The sequence below is a fragment of the Rhineura floridana genome, chromosome 2, assembly GCF_030035675.1.
Source record: "Rhineura floridana isolate rRhiFlo1 chromosome 2, rRhiFlo1.hap2, whole genome shotgun sequence".
Classification (NCBI taxonomy): domain Eukaryota; kingdom Metazoa; phylum Chordata; class Lepidosauria; order Squamata; family Rhineuridae; genus Rhineura; species Rhineura floridana.
In genome coordinates, this window is record NC_084481.1 from 44,573,538 (window position 1) to 44,593,332 (window position 19,795).

General features: G+C 43.2%; 1 protein-coding gene across 5 annotated transcripts in view; it reads right to left on the bottom strand.

Annotated features, from left to right (window-relative positions):
* Positions 1 to 19,795, bottom strand: part of DCAF17 (DDB1 and CUL4 associated factor 17) — a 46,207-nt gene that overhangs the window by 15,306 nt on the left and 11,106 nt on the right. For 4 of the 5 annotated variants that reach the window (XM_061608505.1, XM_061608504.1, XM_061608503.1 and 1 more), the window contains exons 5-10: positions 17,179 to 17,315; positions 15,655 to 15,733; positions 9,272 to 9,361; positions 6,603 to 6,710; positions 5,388 to 5,493; positions 4,208 to 4,350 (exon numbers count right to left, since the gene is read on the bottom strand). In XM_061608505.1, the coding sequence (XP_061464489.1) occupies positions 4,208 to 4,350; positions 5,388 to 5,493; positions 6,603 to 6,710; positions 9,272 to 9,361; positions 15,655 to 15,733; positions 17,179 to 17,315 (663 nt within the window). The remainder of the gene's footprint in view (positions 1 to 4,207; positions 4,351 to 5,387; positions 5,494 to 6,602; positions 6,711 to 9,271; positions 9,362 to 15,654; positions 15,734 to 17,178; positions 17,316 to 19,795) is intronic. The other variant, XM_061608506.1, reaches the window with a different exon arrangement.

The following is a 19,795-nucleotide window of genomic DNA, read 5'->3' on the forward strand; positions in this document are numbered from 1 at the left end:
AAGGGACCCATTCCTTGGGGGATGAGCAGCTATTCTCTCGTGCCGAGGATATATCTCCAGGGGGTGGAGGGATCCTTGTAGTTGGTGATTCGATCATTAGGAACATAGACAGTGGGGTGTGTGATGGGCGTGTAGACCGCAAGGTGTTTTGCCTGCCTGGTGCGAAGGTTGTGGATATCGCCCGTCGTTTAGATAGTTTGGTAGACAGTGCTGGGAAGGAGTCAGTGGTCGTGGTGCACGTTGGCACCAACGACATGGGGAAATGCAGCCGTGAGGTCCTGGAAGCAAAATTTAGGTTGCTAGGTAGGATGCTGAAAGCCAGGACCTCCAAGGTGGCTTTCTCTGAAATGCTACCGGTTCCACGCGCAGGACCAGCCAGACAGGCCCAGCTTCGTAGTCTCAATGCGTGGATGAGACGATGGTGTCGGGTGGAAGGGTTCGGATTTGTTAGGCACTGGGGAACATTTTGGGACAAGCCGGGCCTGTACAAAAGGGACGGGCTCCACTTGAACCAGAATGGAACCAGACTGCTGGCACTTAAAATTAAAAAGGTAGCAGAGCAGCTTTTAAACTGACTGAGGGGGGAAACCCAACAGGAGCTGAGAAAGGTCCGGTTCGGAATAAACCTCCCCCTGGGATAAAAACCAAAGAAATGATGAAATTTTAAAAGGGGTAGGCCTAGAAGTAGGCATTGTGAGAGCAGGGGCACAGGATATAAATTCAGAAGAGCAAAATTACCACAGGCCTAACCACAAGTGCCAAAGACACTTGAAGAGAGACACTGCTTACAAGTGCCTGTACGCTAATGCTAGGAGCCTCCGAACCAAGATGGGAGAACTGGAGTGCTTGGTCTTAGAGAAGAGCATTGATATAGTGAGCATAACCGAGACCTGGTGGAATGGAGAAAACCAGTGGGATACGGTTATCCCTGGATATAAACTATATCGGAAGGACAGGGAAGGACGTATTGGTGGCGGAGTCGCTCTATACGTGAAAGAGGGTATTGAATCCAGCAAGCTCAAAACCCCAAAAGAGGCAGACTCCTCCACAGAATCGTTGTGGGTGGTGATACCGTGCCCCAGGAGGGACTTAATACTGGGAACGATCTATCGTCCCCCTGATCAAAATGCTCAGGGAGACCTTGAGATGAGATATGAAATTGAGGAAGCATCCAAAGTAGGAAATGTGGTAGTAATGGGTGACTTCAACTACCCGGACATAGACTGGCTGCATATGTGTTCCAGTCATGACAAAGAAGCAAAGTTTCTAGATATTCTAAATGACTATTCCCTAGATCAGTTGGTCATGGAACTGACCAGAGGGACGGCAACCCTGGACTTAATCCTCAGTGGGGACCGGGACCTGGTGCGAGATGTGTTGTTGAACCGATTGGGAGCAGTGACCACAGTGCTATTAAATTAAACATACATGTAACTGGCCAATTGCCAAGAAAATCCAACATGGTCACATTTGACTTCAAAAGAGGAAACTTCACAAAAATGAGGGGATTGGTAAAAAGAAAGCTGAAAAACAAAGTCCAGAGGGTCACATCACTCGAAAATGCTTGGAAGTTGTTTAAAAACACTATATTAGAAGCTCAACTGGAGTGCATACCGCAGATCAGAAAAGGTACCGCCAGGGCCAAGAAGATGCCAGCATGGTTAACGAGCAAAGTCAAGGAAGCTCTTAGAGGCAAAAAGTCTTCCTTCAGAAAATGGAAGTCTTGTCCGAATGAAGAAAATAAAAAAGAACACAAACTCTGGCAAAAGAAATGCAAGAAGACAATAAGGGATGCTAAAAAAGAATTTGAGGAGCACATTGCTAAGAACATAAAAACCAACAACAAAAAATTCTATAAATACATTCAAAGCAGGAGACCATCTAGGGAGACAATTGGACCCTGGGATGATAAGGGAGTCAAAGGTGTACTAAAGAACGATAAGGAGATTGCAGAGAAGCTAAATGAATTCTTTGCATCTGTCTTCACAGTGGAAGATATAGGGCAGATCCCTGAACCTGAACTAACATTTGCAGGAAGGGATTCTGAGGAACTAAGACAAATAGTGGTAATGAGAGAGGAAGTTCTAAGCTTAATGGACAATATAAAAACTGACAAATCACCGGGCCCGGATGGCATCCACCCGAGAGTTCTCAAAGAACTCAAAGGTGAAATTGCTGATCTGCTAACTAAAATATGTAACTTGTCCCTCGGGTCCTCCACCGTGCCTGAGGACTGGAAAGTGGCAAATGTAACGCCAATCTTCAAAAAGGGATCCAGAGGGGATCCCGGAAATTACAGGCCAGTTAGCTTAACTTCTGTCCCTGGAAAACTGGTAGAAAGTATTCTTAAAGCTAGATTAACTAAGCACATAGAAGAACAAGCCTTGCTGAAGCAGAGCCAGCATGGCTTCTGCAAGGGAAAGTCCTGTCTCAGTAACCTATTAGAATTCTTTGAGAGTGTCAACAAGCATATAGATAGAGGTGATCCAGTGGACATAGTGTACTTAGACTTTCAAAAAGCGTTTGACAAGGTACCTCACCAAAGGCTTCTGAGGAAGCTTAGCAGTCATGGAATAAGAGGAGAGGTCCTCTTGCGGATAAGGAATTGGTTAAGAAGCAGAAAGCAGAGAGTAGGAATAAACGGACAGTTCTCCCAATGGAGGGCTGTAGAAAGTGGAGTCCCTCAAGGATCGGTATTGGGACCTGTACTTTTCAACTTGTTCATTAATGACCTAGAATTAGGAGTGAGCAGTGAAGTGGCCAAGTTTGCTGACGACACTAAATTGTTCAGGGTTGTTAAAACAAAAAGGGATTGTGAAGAGCTCCAAAAAGACCTCTCCAAACTGAGTGAATGGGCGGAAAAATGGCAAATGCAATTCAATATAAACAAGTGTAAAATTATGCATATTGGAGCAAAAAATCTGAATTTCACATATACGCTCATGGGGTCTGAACTGGCGGTGACCGACCAGGAGAGAGACCTCGGGGTTGTAGTGGACAGCACGATGAAAATGTCGACCCAGTGTGCGGCAGCTGTGAAAAAGGCAAATTCCATGCTAGCAATAATTAGGAAAGGTATTGAAAATAAAACAGCCGATATCATAATGCCATTGTATAAATCTATGGTGCGGCCGCATTTGGAATACTGTGTACAGTTCTGGTCGCCTCATCTCAAAAAGGATATGATAGAGTTGGAAAAGGTTCAGAAGAGGGCAACCAGAATGATCAAGGGGATGGAGCGACTCCCTTACGAGGAAAGGTTGCAGCATTTAGGGCTTTTTAGTTTAGAGAAAAGGCGGGTCAGAGGAGACATGATAGAAGTGTATAAAATTATGCATGGCATTGAGAAAGTGGATAGAGAAAAGTTCTTCTCCCTCTCTCATAATACTAGAACTCGTGGACATTCAAAGAAGCTGAATGTTGGAAGATTCAGGACAGACAAAAGGAAGTACTTCTTTACTCAGCACATAGTTAAACTGTGGAATTTGCTCCCACAAGATGCAGTAATGGCCACCAGCTTGGATGGCTTTAAAAGAAGATTAGACAAATTCATGGAGGACAGGGCTATCAATGGCTACTAGCCATGATGACTGTGCTGTGCCACCCTAGTCAGAGGCAGCATGCTTCTGAAAACCAGTTGCCGGAAGCCTCAGGAGGGGAGAGTGTTCTTGCACTCGGGTCCTGCTTGCGGGCTTCCCCCAGGCACCTGGTTGGCCACTGTGAGAACAGGATGCTGGACTAGATGGGACACTGGCCTGATCCAGCAGGCTCTTCTTATGTTCTTATGTTCTTAAGTACTGAATGCACTATTTTTGCCCTAGTATCTCCAATTATTATTACAAGTCGAAACAGAATGTAGTGGGAAACACTGCCAAGTAATATTCAAAAGAACATGGGCAGAAGACACACATATTTGCAATGGCAGAACAGCCACCCAAGAGTTTGCAGCATGCATCCTGCTCACCTCCTGAGAACGTCTAGATAGAACTTGTACTCATGTCTGGCCATATTCCAATATTACAAAAATGTTTCCTTATATACAAACAAAAAACAGGGTAACCTAATGTCGAAAGTGATTCTATATATGACTCTGTTGAAATGGGACAATCGGGGAAACACAGGTGAAAAATGATAAGTGTTTGGTTCTCTCTTTTTCCCCCCACACCCAAATCCTAAATGATAAATACATTACATTTGAACACATTACCAAAGTATGGTCTTTCAATGAACAAACATGGAAGATTCCTTTCTGATTTTTCTTGTTAGGAGTGATGATGTAATGCCAAGGGTATCCTCCAATTTGAAATGTGTTCTCCAAGGAAGACACTTCAAAAAGCAGATCTGGAGTATCTGTGAAGAGCCATTGATATTAAGGACATTATTACCATGAATAGCTTTATAATTCCATTTGTTCTTGAGTAAAACTTTAAAGATTGATCACACAGAATTTATGTAGAAAGATGCTGTCCTCCAGTTTATAGCACAATGCTTATTAGAAACCGTGCTACCTTGCATTTAATTAGCAGTATATAAAACAAACATCTGAATGATCTAATAAATAGTACAAGGAATCAAATTTTCCCTTTTGCTATTTTATTTATTTTAATCATTTATGAATTGCCTTTCACCTCTATCTCAAGGCAATTTACAAACATATCATGAAAACAGCTAAAATAGTTTTAACATCAGGAACACAACAACAAAAGATAGGATTAAACATTATACAAAATGAACACCAAAGGAAAACTATCCATCCAGCTGGAAAAGCTTGTCCAACCAAGAAAGCATGGTATCCAGAAAGCTTGTTTCTGGAAAGTACAAATAACAGATGCCTGTCATATTCTCAACAGGGATGTTGTTCCACAGAACAGAGGCAGCTATGCTGAAAGCCCTGCTCTGAATTACTGTGGAGCGAGCTTCTGATATTTTAGGAACATCAAGGAGAAACTCCTGCAAAATAGAGTGATCCTACTGGATATATAAGGAATAAGGTGGTCTGTTAAATAACTTGGTCCTTATATGTTGGTACCAAAACCTTGAAGTTGGCCTAGCAGCAGATTGGCAGCCAAGACAGATTCTGCAGACAAATGTCAAAATTACAAATTACACATTACTAGATTTTAGTATTTTTAAGATTGTATCCTGATGAAAGCCACAAGGATAGGATAGCAATGCAAAGCAATATATACACACATTTCTGCGAGAAAACTGAATCAAATTCAGTGGTGCTTATTTCTGAGTAGACACACATAGGTTTGCACTATTAAAAGTATCAATATGAATACCAAAACAATTACCATACTGATGGTTACTGGCACCACAAGTGCTTTTTACAAAATGTGAACCCAACCAAACATGGTTATGATCAATACACCCATATAAAATACCTGTGATTTTAATATTACAAGGAATGCCAAAAGGATATTTTCCCACAATCCCAACTTTGCCATTCCAGCAGCACTCATGTCCCAAATCCACCTGGCATGCCATGAACTAAAACAAACAAACAAAAATCTGATTAATGCTTTTGGCACATTATTACACTATATTCTCATTCTCACACACACACACACACTCTCTCTCTCTCTCGGTTTGAACTTGAACTTAAAAATTCATCTGCAGTAACACACACAAATTAAAAAGGAGCACAGAATCTCAAGCTTGGTGGGATGAATGTGGCCCTCCAAGCCTCTCTATCTAGCCCTCAGAACTCTCCAAGGCCACATTGCTCTCTTGCCCTGCTTCACACTCCCAAGTGTTTTTGCCTGGTTTGAATGTGTCCTTGAACTCTGATAATGCCTCTTGGTTGTCTGGATGGAGGATAGAGAGGAGTGTGTGGGAGTGTGTTAGAAACGAGTCTACTAAACAAACGTAAAATTTACATTAGTTGTTCCACCCAGTTTTGCCTTTGGCCCTGCCCACTACTGGCATGTGGCCCTCAGAACGTTGCCTAGAAGGGAATGTGGCCTTTGGGCTGATAAAAGTTCCCTACCCTAGTACTGCAAAGTACTACAGCTAGAATAATATCTATTAATCAGTTTTTGAAGCAATAGCCTTCCCCAACCTCGTGCCCTCCAAATGCTGTTGAACACCAAATTCCATCAGCCCAAGCCACATGATCAATGGTCAAGGATGGCAGGAATTCTAGTCCAGCAACATCTGGAGGCCCCTGGTTGGAAAAGGCTGATCTAGGGAGACACATCTCTGCTCTACAAAAAAATCAGCTGAAATCCTTTATTTATAAACATATTTGTATACCACTATTTCATTTCAAAAAACAAAGCAATTTACAACAAATAAAAGTGATTAAAAATACAGTAAAAAGGTCAACTATTTATGTGGTTGTTCTTTCCACACACTTCTTCTGGAGATGCCTAACCCAATTTTCCTCTGTATATGGTTCATGAACCAAATTTATGTCAATGTCCTGCAGGTGATATTTCTTATTGGCTCACATGAATCCCTTTTTACTCCAGCCTCTCCCGTTTCCCTGTTCCTTCTCCCCAGCTGCCTGCCTAAATCGTGCAAGTTATGTCACTTTAAACACCTTCTGCATCAATGGTGCTGCAATATTACTACCACTACTACTAATGTTCCGTTACCTGTTCAGAGACAGCCTGGAAGCTATACAGCTTGACAAGACCTGCACTATGCGTCACAATCAGCATGCTATGAGATACTGCAGCATCTGTCATGCTGTTTCCAAAGATCTGGATTAAAGGAAAGAAAACAAGCAAAGAGATCAGTAGAGGCCTCCTGCGCTTGACAAAATCACTAGCACCGGTGAGAGATTAGGATCTGAAGACCCTGTGAAGAACATCGGGAAAGATTCCTTATACTAGGTCAGACTCTTTGTCCATCCAATCTAGCACTATATGCTCTGACTGCCAGCATCTCTCCAGCATCTCAGGCAGAAGTCTTTCCCATCACCAACTCCCTGACCCTTCTAACTGAACATGATAGCAACTGAATCTGGAGCCCTCTGCATGAAAAATATGCACTCTGCCACTGAGCTATGGTCCTTCTACCTTGCTAGTGGAAATAACTATGAGACAAGTGTACTGAAGGCAGTTGTACTGCTGCTAATTATAATCAGCAAGTGAAATGCCTATTTTTTATTATCATTGTTTATTTATTAAATGTATATCCTGCCCATCCTTCCAGAAGGAGCAGCAAACAAGTGACAGAACACTAAAAACATTTGCCAATTGTAGGGTCCAAGATGGATGGTACAGTAGGGCCCCACTCATACGGCAGGTTAGGTTCCAGACCCCCACCGAAAAGTGAAAACTGCCAAAAAGCGGATCAGCTGTAGCGCGGGGGTCTGGAACCTAACCCACTGATCAAGCCGGAGAAAGGAAGATCAGCTGTAGTGTGCTACAGCTGGTCTTCTCCTCCTCGGGGCAATAAGACTCCCGCACTCCAGCTGATCAATCTGGAGGAGGGGAAGATCAGCTCGAGCGTGGGAGTCTGATCGCGCCAGAAGAGGAGGAGATAAGCTGTAGCACTCTACAGCTGATCTTCCCCTCCTCTGGCAAGATCAGCTGGAGCGTGGGGAGCTCCAGCCCCCCCTCCAGCTGATCGCCCATCTGGTGCCGTATAAGCGGAATGCTGAGAAGCGGGGCCCTGAGAAGCGGGGCCCTACTGTACTGGGGGGAGGCACTCTTTTAGGTATTTGGATCCCAAGCCATTTAGGGCTTTTCTATGCTAGTACTAATTGGGCCTGGTAGCTCACTGGCAACCGATAGTTTCAAGATTGGTGATGCAGGTTGATTGGGCTCCCCCACTCATCAACCTAGCTGCTGCATTCTGCACTAGCTCCAGCTTACAGACAATCTTCAAAGGAAGTCTTCATGTAGAGCTCACTGCAGTAGGCTAGGCGGCAGGTTACCAGAGCACGGACAACCAAAGTCAGACTATTCAGGTCCAGCAATGGCCATAGCTGGTGAACCAGCCTAAGCTGGGCATAAGCCCTCCTAGCCACAGAGTCACTTGGGACTCCAGGGACAGGTTAGGATCCAAGAATACTCCCAGACTATAAACCTGTTTCTTCGAGGGGCAACCCCTCCAAGTACACCTAATTCCCAGACACCAGAACCACTTCCTTCTTATCCTCAATTCAGCCTCAATTTATTGGCCCCCATCCGGCCCATCGCTGCTTCCAGGCACCTGTCCATCACCTTCACAGCCTCTCCTGATCCAGATGGACTGGAGAGATAGAGGCGTGTCTCATCAATATATTGATGATACCATGCTCCATATCTCCGGATGACAGCTCTAAATGGCTTCAGATAGATGATGAATAGCACAGGAGTCTGTATGTACCTTTGTGGGACCTCACAAGCTCAAAAGCCATGGAGGTGAGCAACCATCTCCAAGTGCTAATATCTAGTAGTGGCCCTGCAAGTAGGAGTGGGACCACTGTAATAAAGTGCCTCCAACTTCCACCCCCTCTGAGTTGCACAGGGAGAGGAGGAGAAGGGGAAGTTCCACTGCACAGCCAGAAGTCCTTATCTATTTTTGTTGGACACTACCCTCCATGTCTTTAAATTTTAACGAAAAGCAGCCACTGGAGCGTTTGTGTGTCATTTTGGACTCAAGTGCTGGGAAAGCAGGATTTTAAGTCCACCTGTCTCCAAAGTTTTTCTCCCTGCCCCCATACTGCAATTAGGGAAAACATATGTTTTGTTAATGCAGGGCTAGGGAACCGTTGGCCCTCCAGATGTTGCTGGACTACAACTCCCATCATCCCTAACCATTGGCCATGCTGGCTGAGGCTGATGGGAACTGGAGTCCAACAACACCTAGAGGGCCAAAGGTTCCAGCTCTGCTCTAGTGGAGCAAAATGGCAGCCTTGAGGACAGGGGAGGTGATATCCACTGGAACAATGGCACAAGGGGGGGGGAAGAGTTAAGCCCTCTCACCTAGGGCTGAAACTCCTAATCTAAACTTAGCCTAGTCTTGCTAAATAAGCACTATGGTGTTTGGCAATAGAGATATACCAGTACCTAAGCAAGGCCACAGTGCTCTTTTTCACATTTCTAAATAATGGCTATATTGCATGGACTAGCCTCCAACAAGAAAACTAAGCATCCAGTTCCAAAGTCTCTTGATGTATGCGTAGTGTAACCCGGGGAGGGGGGGAAGCCAAGGCTTCTCAAGGTTTATAAAATAAACAGTCAATGATTAAAGGGATTTGTACAAATCTACAGCTCTGTGATCTGGAACTACTCAAGAAGAGGCCATCTAATCACTAAGATAGCAGACTCACTTTTTTGTCAAGCTCTAGCATTCCGATGAATGAAAGTGGCAGAACTCTGAAGACAGCAAGAAAGAATAGCACAGACTGCTGGATGCCAGTCTAGGAAGGAACACACTGAAAATAGTTAACATACTTCAACTTGTGTGGCATGATAGAAATTTGTTGTTATATGCCTTCAAGTCGATTATGACGTATGGTGACCCTATGAATCAGCAACCTCCAATAGCATCTGTTATAAACCACCCTGTTCAGATCTTGTAAGTTCAGGTCTGTGACTTCCTTTATCAGTCTCTCCCTTGTTTGGTCTTCCTCTTTTTCTACTCCCTTCTGTTTTCCCCAGTATTGTCTTTTCTAGTGAATCATGTCTTCTCATTATGTGTCCAAAGTATGATAACCTCAGTTTCATCTGTTCAAATTCTTATTCTCTTATTCCCAAACACTTACAAAGGTATGCACACATACAGGTATAAAAACAGCAGCAACGTTTATGATGGCATAAGCTCTTGTAGACAGCAATCTATGAAAAGTTATGCCATAATACATTTGTGAATCTTTAAATGCCTCGAACAGACTGACATGGCTACCCCTCTGGAAACCAATACACATATATAGGAACATAGGAAGCTGCCTTATACTGAGTGAGACCCTTGGTCCATCTAGCTCAGTACCACCTACACTGACTGGCAGGGGCCCTCCAGGCTTTCAGGCCGGGTTTTTGCCCAACCCTTCCTGGAGATGCCAGGAATCAAAAATGGGTCCTTCTGCATGCAAGACAGATGTTCAACCACCGAGCCATGGCCCTGCCCAATACTAGGGGTGTGCATCGCCTCTCTCGAATTATGCGGCACACAGGGGTGATCCTGGTGAGGTTTTCACATGCCCAAGTACAACTGAGCCACTAACAAGGTGTCTTGAGTTGGATCAAGGACCTCTTAAAATCCTACGTCATTCTGTGGATTTGGGTGTCCCCAAAACACTGCATTTTTAAAGCGACAGCTGCATTTTTTTTAAAGAAAGGCAAAACCAAACTGACTAAGGAAACACCCTGAGTGGAGAGAGGTGGAGAATTAGAAGAACAAGTCTAGGTTTTAATCTGATAGGTCTAGGTTTAATTCATAGTGAATTATTATCCCAGGACACTCCAATCACATTGCCTTGGGGAGAAGGATTAGACATTTTTGTTTTTCACATGTAGCTATGCTGTTTTTTCCCACCACCACCCCTTCCCTGATGCAAATCAATGGAGATCTCTCCATCCCTCCCAAGGAGAAGAAGTTGTATCCTGAAAAATCCAGAATCCAGCCCCCACCAACAATCACTGGGGGTAACAGGAACCTTGCTGGAAGGTGGGTGGAGAGATAACACGCCAGTCTTCAACAGATAAAAGTTGAATCTCGTGGCCGGCTGTGATAGACTGCTGGGGATCATTGCTGGCACCTGGCCCTTTAAGCAGACCCCAATCCACGCCACCAGGCAACGTCTCCTGAGGAGACCACATCTGGACACTGCCTGGAGGCTCCACCTGTGGGAGAAAGAGCAAGACGAGGCATTCTCCATCAGCTGCCTTAGGGATGGAACCCAGCTGCTATACCCCAGGCAGAATGAAGGGTGGAGAGACAGGGAGGATATAAAAAACTGTGGTGAGGACAGCCCAGTGGAGACACAGGAAACAGCCTGGAATAGCTAGGCTCCTAAATAAATCTCTCCCATGGAGAGTGAGGAAACTTTGTCCTCACTCCTTTGCTTCAGGCTTGCCCCATTGGGTGGGGCCAGAGAGGGAATACCAGCATCCCAGGTTTACCCAGTCCCCCTCCTCCCTGGGGAGGCACAGGAGTTCTGGACTGAAGCCTGCCCTGGCCAAGAGCACTAAAAGAGGACACCTCTGTCCCCTTCAGTGAGAGCCTCCCCCAGAATACTGAGGCGACTCTGGTAGGACCTGACTGCCCCTGGGGTTTGGGATGTACTCCTGACGACTGGAGAAGGAAACAAATTATGCTGAAGCAATCACTCTGGGAGGGGACGCCTGTTGAAAGACTTGACTTTATTGGTGAAAGTAATCTGGGACATGGGTGGAAGCAGGGGTATGAAGCAACGTAAATGAAATAAAGCACTCTCTCTCGCTATAATCTTCTCTTACAGACCCACACTGTAGCCAAACCTAATCTAGGAATACCTAATCACTTTGAACAAGTTCAAATCGGCAGGGCCTGATAAATTGCATCCTAGAGTATTGAAGGAACTGGCTGAAGAACTCTCAGACCCTCTGTCTATTATCTTTGCGAAATCAAGGAGGACTGGTGAAGTGCCAGATGACTGGAGGACAGCTAATGTTGTCCCTATCTTCAAAAAAGGCAAAATGGAGGAACTGGGGAACTACAGACCAGTCAGCCTAACATCAATCTCTGGAAAAACTCTGGAGCAGATTATAAAGCAGTCAATCCGTAAGCACCTTGAAAACAATGCAGTGATTAGGAGCCAACATGGATTTATGAAGAACAAATCCTGCCAAACTAATCTTATCTCATTTTTTGACCGAGGACCCTCCCTTGTAGACTGTGGAAATGCTGTGAACATAATATATCTCGACTTCAGCAAAGCTTTTGACAAAGTGCCTCATGATATTCTGATTAGCAAGCTAGCTAAATGTGGGCTGGATGGAACAACTATCAGGCGGATCCACAGTTGGCTCCAGAATCGTACTCAGAGTGTTTATCAATGGTTTCTTCTCAAACTGGGCAGAAGTAACAAGTGGGGTACCACAGGGCTCGGTCCTGGGCCCAGTGCTCTTTAACATTTTTATTAACGACTTGGATGAGGAGGTACAGAGCATGCTTATCAAATTTGCAGATGATAAAAAATTGGGGGGGATAGCTAATACCGTGGAATATAGAAACAAAATTCAAAGGGACCTTTATAGGCTGGAGCATTGAGCTGAAAACAACAGAATGAAATTCAACAGGGATAAATGAAAAGTTCTACACTTAGGAAAAAGAAACCAAATGCACAGTTATAAGATGGGAGATACTTCGCTCAGCACTACGACATGTGAGAAGGATCTTGGAATTGTCATTGATCACAAGCTGAATATGAGCCAACATGTGATGTGGCTGCAAAAAAGGCAATTGCTATATTAGGCTGCATTAACAGAAGTATAGTTTCCAAATCGCGTGAAGTATTAGTTCCCCTCTGTTCAGCACTGGTTAGGCCTCATCTTGAATACTGCATCCAGTTCTGGTCTCCGCACTTCAAGAAGGATAGACAAACTGGAACAGGTTCAGAGGAGGGCAACAAGGATGATGAGGGGACTGGAAACAAACCCCTATGAGGAGAGACTGAAAGAACTGGGCATGTTTAGCCTGGAAAAGAGAAGACTGAGGGGAGATATGATAGCACTCTTCAAGTACATGAAAGGTTGTCACATAGAGGAGGGCCGGGATCTCTTCTCAATCGTCCCAGAGTGCAGGACACGAAATAATGGGCTCGAGTTGCAGGAAGCCAGATTTCGACTGGACATCAGGAAAAACTTCCTAACTGTTACAGCCATACGACAATGGAACCAATTACCTAGAGAGGTAGTGGGCTCTCTGACACTGGAGGCATTCAAGAGGCAGCTGGACAGCCATCTGTCGGGAATGCTTTGATTTGGCTTCCTGCATTGAGCTGGGGTTTGGACTTGATGGCCTTATAGGCCCCTTCCAACTCTACTATTCTATGATTCTATGAAAGCCCACTCTTGAATTAGGTTGAAAATAACCTGAAAAAAACATGTTGGATTATACAGCCACAAGACTGGCTATGTACTATTCGCATTCCGCAATGTTAAATTGAAAATACCCCCCATGCCATTCTGATGTTTCCTATAAGCTCATTTCAAAACAAAACCTTACAAAACTTAAGTCCTGAACTCAGAAACGCTTGCTTAACAAACCTCTAAATTTACATGGTGATACACAAAACAGTCAGAGAGAATAGAGAGTTCAAAGTCTAAAAGGGAAAAAAATCCAGACCCTTGGACTTTTTTCTGTCAAGAGTTCTCATAATTTGTTGAAATTAATTAAAAATCAGCCACGTTCACAGAGTACCAGTAATCCTATTACTGACCTTGTCCCATACTGTGACCTTCATCTTCTGCAGTTTAAAAGTTAAAAAAAAATGCCTGTCTGATTTTTAATTAATTTAAGAAATTTAGCACTGGAGTCAATGGTAAGCCCAGGCATGCTCACTAAGAGCATATCAGTGTTCTAAAAGGCAGACTCACAGCGGCTTGGTTTGGCTATCGGGCCCACATCCACACCAGATCTTTATTTCCCTTTAGACAGTCATGGCTTCCCCCAAAGAATTCTGGGAAGTGTAGTTTGTAAAGGATGCTGAAAGAAGACTCCTATTCTCCTGACAAGAGATCCAGCAGCCAAAGTCAGCTGCTCCGATTGAGGCTCTTTGAGGGGAACAGGGAATCTCCTAGCAACTCTCAGCACTCTTCACTAACTACACTTCCCAGGATCCTTTGGGAGAAGCCATGATTGTCTAAAGTGGATGTGGCCAGGGACAGCTTTGATTTAAATTTGGGTGGGAGGCTACATATGCCTGCTGTAGAATAAAAAGGTGGGGGAAACACTGAAAAACAATGATACTGTTCACAATGTTTTCCTTTTGGAAGGGAAAGGGACTTCCCCTCTGCCCAGTGCCCACCCACCCAATCTCCCCCCTTCCTCTCTCCCATTCCCCTTCCTGCCCCTTCCCCAGGTCACTTTCACCTATCCTAAGCATGACTGCAGGGGAATAAATCCCACTGAATTCAAAAAGCATGCAAATGATCAATCCATTCTCAGCAAACTTGCACAGGATCCCATTTCTTACTTCCGGAATAAAAAACAGAGAAATTCACTAAAACACACAAAAAAACCCACCTTGCGGTTTAAGAACATACCTATAGTTAAGTGATATTTCTATCAAACTTTAAAAAGCAGGGAAATTGGGCAGCTATAGTGAATGCACCAGGGGAGCAGGAGACCTGACCTCCTCTCTGAGATATTGTAGTGCCCTACAAAGTTGTCAAAATGCAAATACAATTTGGGTTGGTCTTTCACAGTCCAATCCACTTTCTGTGTAGCTTGGAAGAATTTGGTCACATGTGCCTCTGAGCATACGGTGAGTGGCGGCAAAACCTGCAATCAGACCGAATAACAGAAACAAGACATGTGCTGATCTTGCAGGGAAGCAACAATATTAAGACAGTTGATAGAGTTCAGATAGTCACTTTAAATATGTTTGATTTACTTTGGAATTTTAGTGAAGTTTCATATAGTAAATCATTCTCTTTTGCTTCTGTTTCTTTGAATATGTGAAGTACAGCAACATTTTGCAACACTAAAAAAACTCCAAAAACAATTGTGGAATAATGGCACTGATTATTCTGCCGAATAGTTTCCAATGGACATGAGGAGTGTCGCAGTTTGCACAAGATAAAATAGTGGGATATGAAATATATTCTAGGTGTGCTCTATGTTTTTAATTGACCATACTCACCTTTCCTTAAGTGGGGCGGTTTAAGCATAGCAGGCTGAAAACATGCATCTTGGGCAGGCCAAGTTTCTTTTTTCTAACAGCTAGAGTCATTCCTGAAGTAGCAACATATTGTAATCAGTCTGATTTTACATCAAACTGCAGTTTCAGATTCAACTGTTAATGCACCCAAAATACAAATGGAACATAACCTCCAGTTTGAAACACAAAAGGCTGTCTTCGCCATCATATGACATTGAGCAATAAAAAGACTTTGAAATTAATAAAAATATATTTGACACAGATTTCTAGGATGAATAATGACAGAAATATCATTCTCTATGGAAACAGTAGTACCACAGGAAAGAAGCAAAGAAAGAACACCAACAAACATACAAAAATGTAATTCTCCATCTTTGGAAATGGCAGGTATTGCTGCCACTCACCCTGGTGCATTTATAGCTGCCCAATTTCCCTACTTTTTAAAGTTTGATAGAAGTATCTGTTGGCTATAGGTATGTTCTTAAACCACAAGGGTTTTTTGCCTATTAGTGAATCAAATTCTAAAATATTCTTGATAGATACTGCAAAGGATCTGCCAGGTTGAAAATGGAAGAAGTCTGGACTTGAGGGTTCAATCCTATGATTCCATGGCCCTGACCCAAGACATTACACTGCTATGTACATGCAATCATGATGGAGAAGGTCACTGATGTGGCAAAATGCAAAGGAGGATTCATAAAGCATCCTTGTAGTTTTCAGACACAGATATCCTCTGATAAAATCAGAGTGCGACACTCCCCAAAATGTTTCCTATGAAATGCAAAATGGGAAGCACACAAAAAGGTCTCCCTAAATAGCCAGCTGCAAACACTTCCAAGCCAACGTACCTGACGAGCAGCTGCAGGGACCTTTTGCTGAGCTGATTTTAAAACCATGACCTCTTGAGGAGTGTCCCAGCTAAGGTATCTATTAGGAATAAAAGGCAAATAGACCACAATTCACCAAAATGAAATATAATGTATTTTTGGAAAAAGCTAACCATTTATTTTTAAAGTCCTTTAGAATTAGAAGGGCTAATGTCCAATCCCTCTTCACGAAAGACTCACTGGGCTACTTTGGGTACCTCACTCTCTTAGAATCCCTTTACCAGTAGTGGATGGTTTCTGTTGGGGGGGGGCAGAGGCACGCACCTGAACTCCGATCGATTGCATTGCTGCTGCTTACGAGGAGGTAGAGGGGGAGGGGCAAAGTTGACATGGTGCAAATGCATCCTGCCAATGTGTTTGCACCATGCAGACCTTGCCTCTCCCAGTAAGCAGCAGCAGCGCAACGCAACCAACTAAAAGTCAGGTGACCACTGCTGCCCCACCACACTGTCCGTTAAACCCCTTTGCCTATTCCGGAACTGGCAAGAAAAGGGGCTGATCTATTTGGTTGAAAGGAAATGCGCATATGGGAGCCACTGGGAAACAATACCTTTTATTTAAATGACCGTGCTGATAAGATAGTAAGCACTGTGGAAGCAGATGAGTTCTCTGGCCAATAAAAAGCTGCTATTAAAACCATTTTGAAATCAATCTTCCTTTGGATGAAAGCAGCTATCACCTCTTGCAAGTTTCAGGGAAAGGCTATTATCAAGTAAAGGCCTTTCAGAATCTGATATAGGTTTATGACCCAGTGCTGAGCAAACAACTCACAAATATAGACAACTGATTCCAATGGGAGGTACTTGTGAGTTGGAACGGAGAAGAAATTTGATTTTGTTTGCACTCCAAGCAACTTACAATTAATAAAGATTATAATAAAAAATAAAATAAAAGATTAAAACAAATAAAAGAAGTTAAAAACTTCTCTGAATTTTGTGAATGCAGTTGCTCAACCAAATAATACACAGAAAAATACATATATTGAGGGAAACATATATTATATATATATTCCCCGATTCCCACATATATTAGTGAAAATTACCTATAAAAATGCATTATATTAGGGAAAATTGCTTGCAAAAAATTGTATATGTCAAACCTGCATACAAAAATGTGCTTATCAGGATAAATTTGCACCAAAATGCTGATGAATTTTCATAAGGATTTTTTTTCTTAAAAAATGAAAATTGCCACAGAAATGCCGGAGAAGTGAATTCAAGATTGGAAAAAATGAGAAATGTATGAAATCAAAACTTACAGATTCATCCATTCCCACTTGTGTGGCAATGTACTTTCGATCACTCAAAAGTAAATCCCACTGAGTTCAATGGCTCTTACTCTCTAGTAAGTGGTCACAGAATTGTGGCCTAAAGCAATGTGTCCCATTGAACTTGGAGGGACTTACTTTCAAGTAAATCTGCATAGGATTTCACGCCCTCTAGAGCAGTAATCCAAGCAAATTTATACCAAGCCTACCTTCTTTACCTGAATTTGCAGTGGGGAGTAAGATATACTTTTTCAAGTATTTCTCCCGTACTTGCAGAGAGACGAAAAAGCCAGTTGTGAGCTGTCAGAACTGCCAAGGAAGGTTTGTAATCTGATGGACTGGGCAGCACTTCACCCTGTATTAAAAGGACTCAGCTGTATAAAACGTAGAGAAAGGAAAAATATTCATTGGCTCTGAAACATTACAAGTTGTATCAAGCTAATTCAGTCTCTGATTAGACTCACTGAAATCAATGGACGTGATTAACTTAAGTTCATTGGTTTTAATCAGTCTTTTCAGAAGATGAGTTAGCTGGATGCTACTCATAACGTTTCAGAACAAATGTAAAACAAACACATCTCATTAGAGCCCTCGGCCTATGAGCATAAACATACACACTTAAGCATACTGAAATCAAGGGCGTTTAATTCCAAGAACATGGGTGTAAGCTTCCGGTGCAAGCTGCATAATGATAGGGGCAATTATTTGAAGACGGGGATGAAATTATATAGAGTGATATCCAGTATTTGTCCTACTCAGAGCAGAACCATTGAAATCAATGGGCTTAGGTAACTTAAGCACATTGATTTCAATCAATTTGCTCTTAGCTGAAGTTTAATTACCACTTTTTTGGCTGTACATGCCAGTGTTCAAGATACTGCATTGATGGTATCAATTCTATGTAGCCCAAAGCACCACATGTGCTTTGGACTTGGAAGGTTATGCCAGCCAGCCACAGCTGAGTCACTGCCTTAGAGCCTCAGCTCGCTGTCGGTGAAATGAGAACATTTCCCACCTCAAAAGGCATGTTTTAAGGATGAAAATTAAAGGCCACAATTCACAGAGTTGGTATAGGAGAAACTATGACATTTCTGCCTGTTTTCATTGCTTTTCTTTTAGTAGTAGTGTGTGCCATTTTTGAAGCTCCACAGAGGGCCAAACTAGATGTGCTGGGCATTCGTTTGTATATTTTCTGCAGGTGAGGGCCTCCTGCAGATATCATCTTATCAGGAGGTCCATTCTGCACAACATACGAAACTAACCTTTAGTATGGCGACACCTACCCTTTGGAATTCCCTCCCCTTAAATATTGGACAGGCACCATCTCTGTTATAACTGATTTGATTGGTGACAAATGGGAAATCAATATGTTTTAAACCTTTTGTAAAAATGTTTTTCAAGATGTTTTAATATATTTTAAAATCTGTTTTATGATGTTTCAAAGTGTTTTTAGTGCTTTTGTTTGCCGCCCTGGGCTCCTACTGGGAAGAAGGGTGAGATATAAATCAAATAATAAATAAATAAATATTAAATAAACATTTGCCCCATTCATGTACAGAATGGCAGTGGGAATTCTAAAAAAACAAGCACACAAGGGAGGAAACAAACACCATGCCTCTCCACTTTGCTGCACCTTGAAGCAATTTTACTTATTATTGGATTTCTAGACCACTTTTCCTCCAAGAGGGTCAAGGTGGTGTACGTGGAAGAAAATGGCTACTAGCCATGATGGCTATGCTCTGCCCCCATGGTTGGAGGCAGCATGCTTCCAAACACCAGTTGCTGGAAACCACAGGAGGGGAGAGTGCTCTTGTGATCAGATCTTCCTTGCGGGCTTCCCATGGGCAACTGGTTCGCCACTGTAAGAACAAGAAGCTGGACTAGATGGGCCACTGGCCTGATCCAGCAGGCTCTTCTTATGCAATTCACCTGCCTACTTTTTACGACCCCCCCCCCAACCTTGCGAGACAAGTTAGGCTGAGAGATAAAGACTGGTCACTATATCACCTGAGTGACCTTTATGGCTGAGTGGGGATTTGAACCAGGATCTCCCAAGACCTTAGCCCAAATCTCCAACCTCTATACCACACTGTGTTCCTGCATGGCTTTTTACCGGTATTGGAGCTAGGCTTGGGAAAAGCTTCTTAAAAGCAAGAACACAGCAACGCAGAGAGGGAGCTGCATTTTGTCTTTCTCCCCCATGGAATTTTTGTGCGGAAAGAGCAAGCTTTATGTGAACAGGGCAAACACACATTAGGCACACACACAGTTACCCTGCAGGTCTACTTTGGCTCTCAATTCAAAGGCAGTTTGTCATGCAATGTGTTGGCTGCTGTTCATGAAATATTTTGTATATTTATTTTTTACATTTCTATCCCCCTGTCCCCAGCCTGCCTCCCAATGGAGCCCTGCTAGAGTCACACAGCCAGTTCTGTGGTTATCTGAATTGTTACTAGGGTTAGCCACTGACCAGAACAAAGCTGGCTTGGGACACAGACCACCAGCATGTTAAACATTTCAAAGCATGGGGATGATAAACAATCACTTGCTATAACACCTACTCCTAAAGGCACAGGAGCAGAGGACGGGGGGTGGGGGAGACAAAAAAATGTGGCAACCCTTATTGTGGCCAGTGACTGTAGGTATTTTGCGGATTGGAAGCACAATCAAAATGAAAAGATTATGGCCTAAAGTAATGTGTCCCATTGAACTTGGAGGGACTACCATTCAAAAACGTATGTATTTGCAACTGGAGTGTTTTGGATATGGCAGGACAGAAATCTAAACAAACTAAGGCTTCAATCCTATACAGTAACTTACTTCAGAGTAAATCGG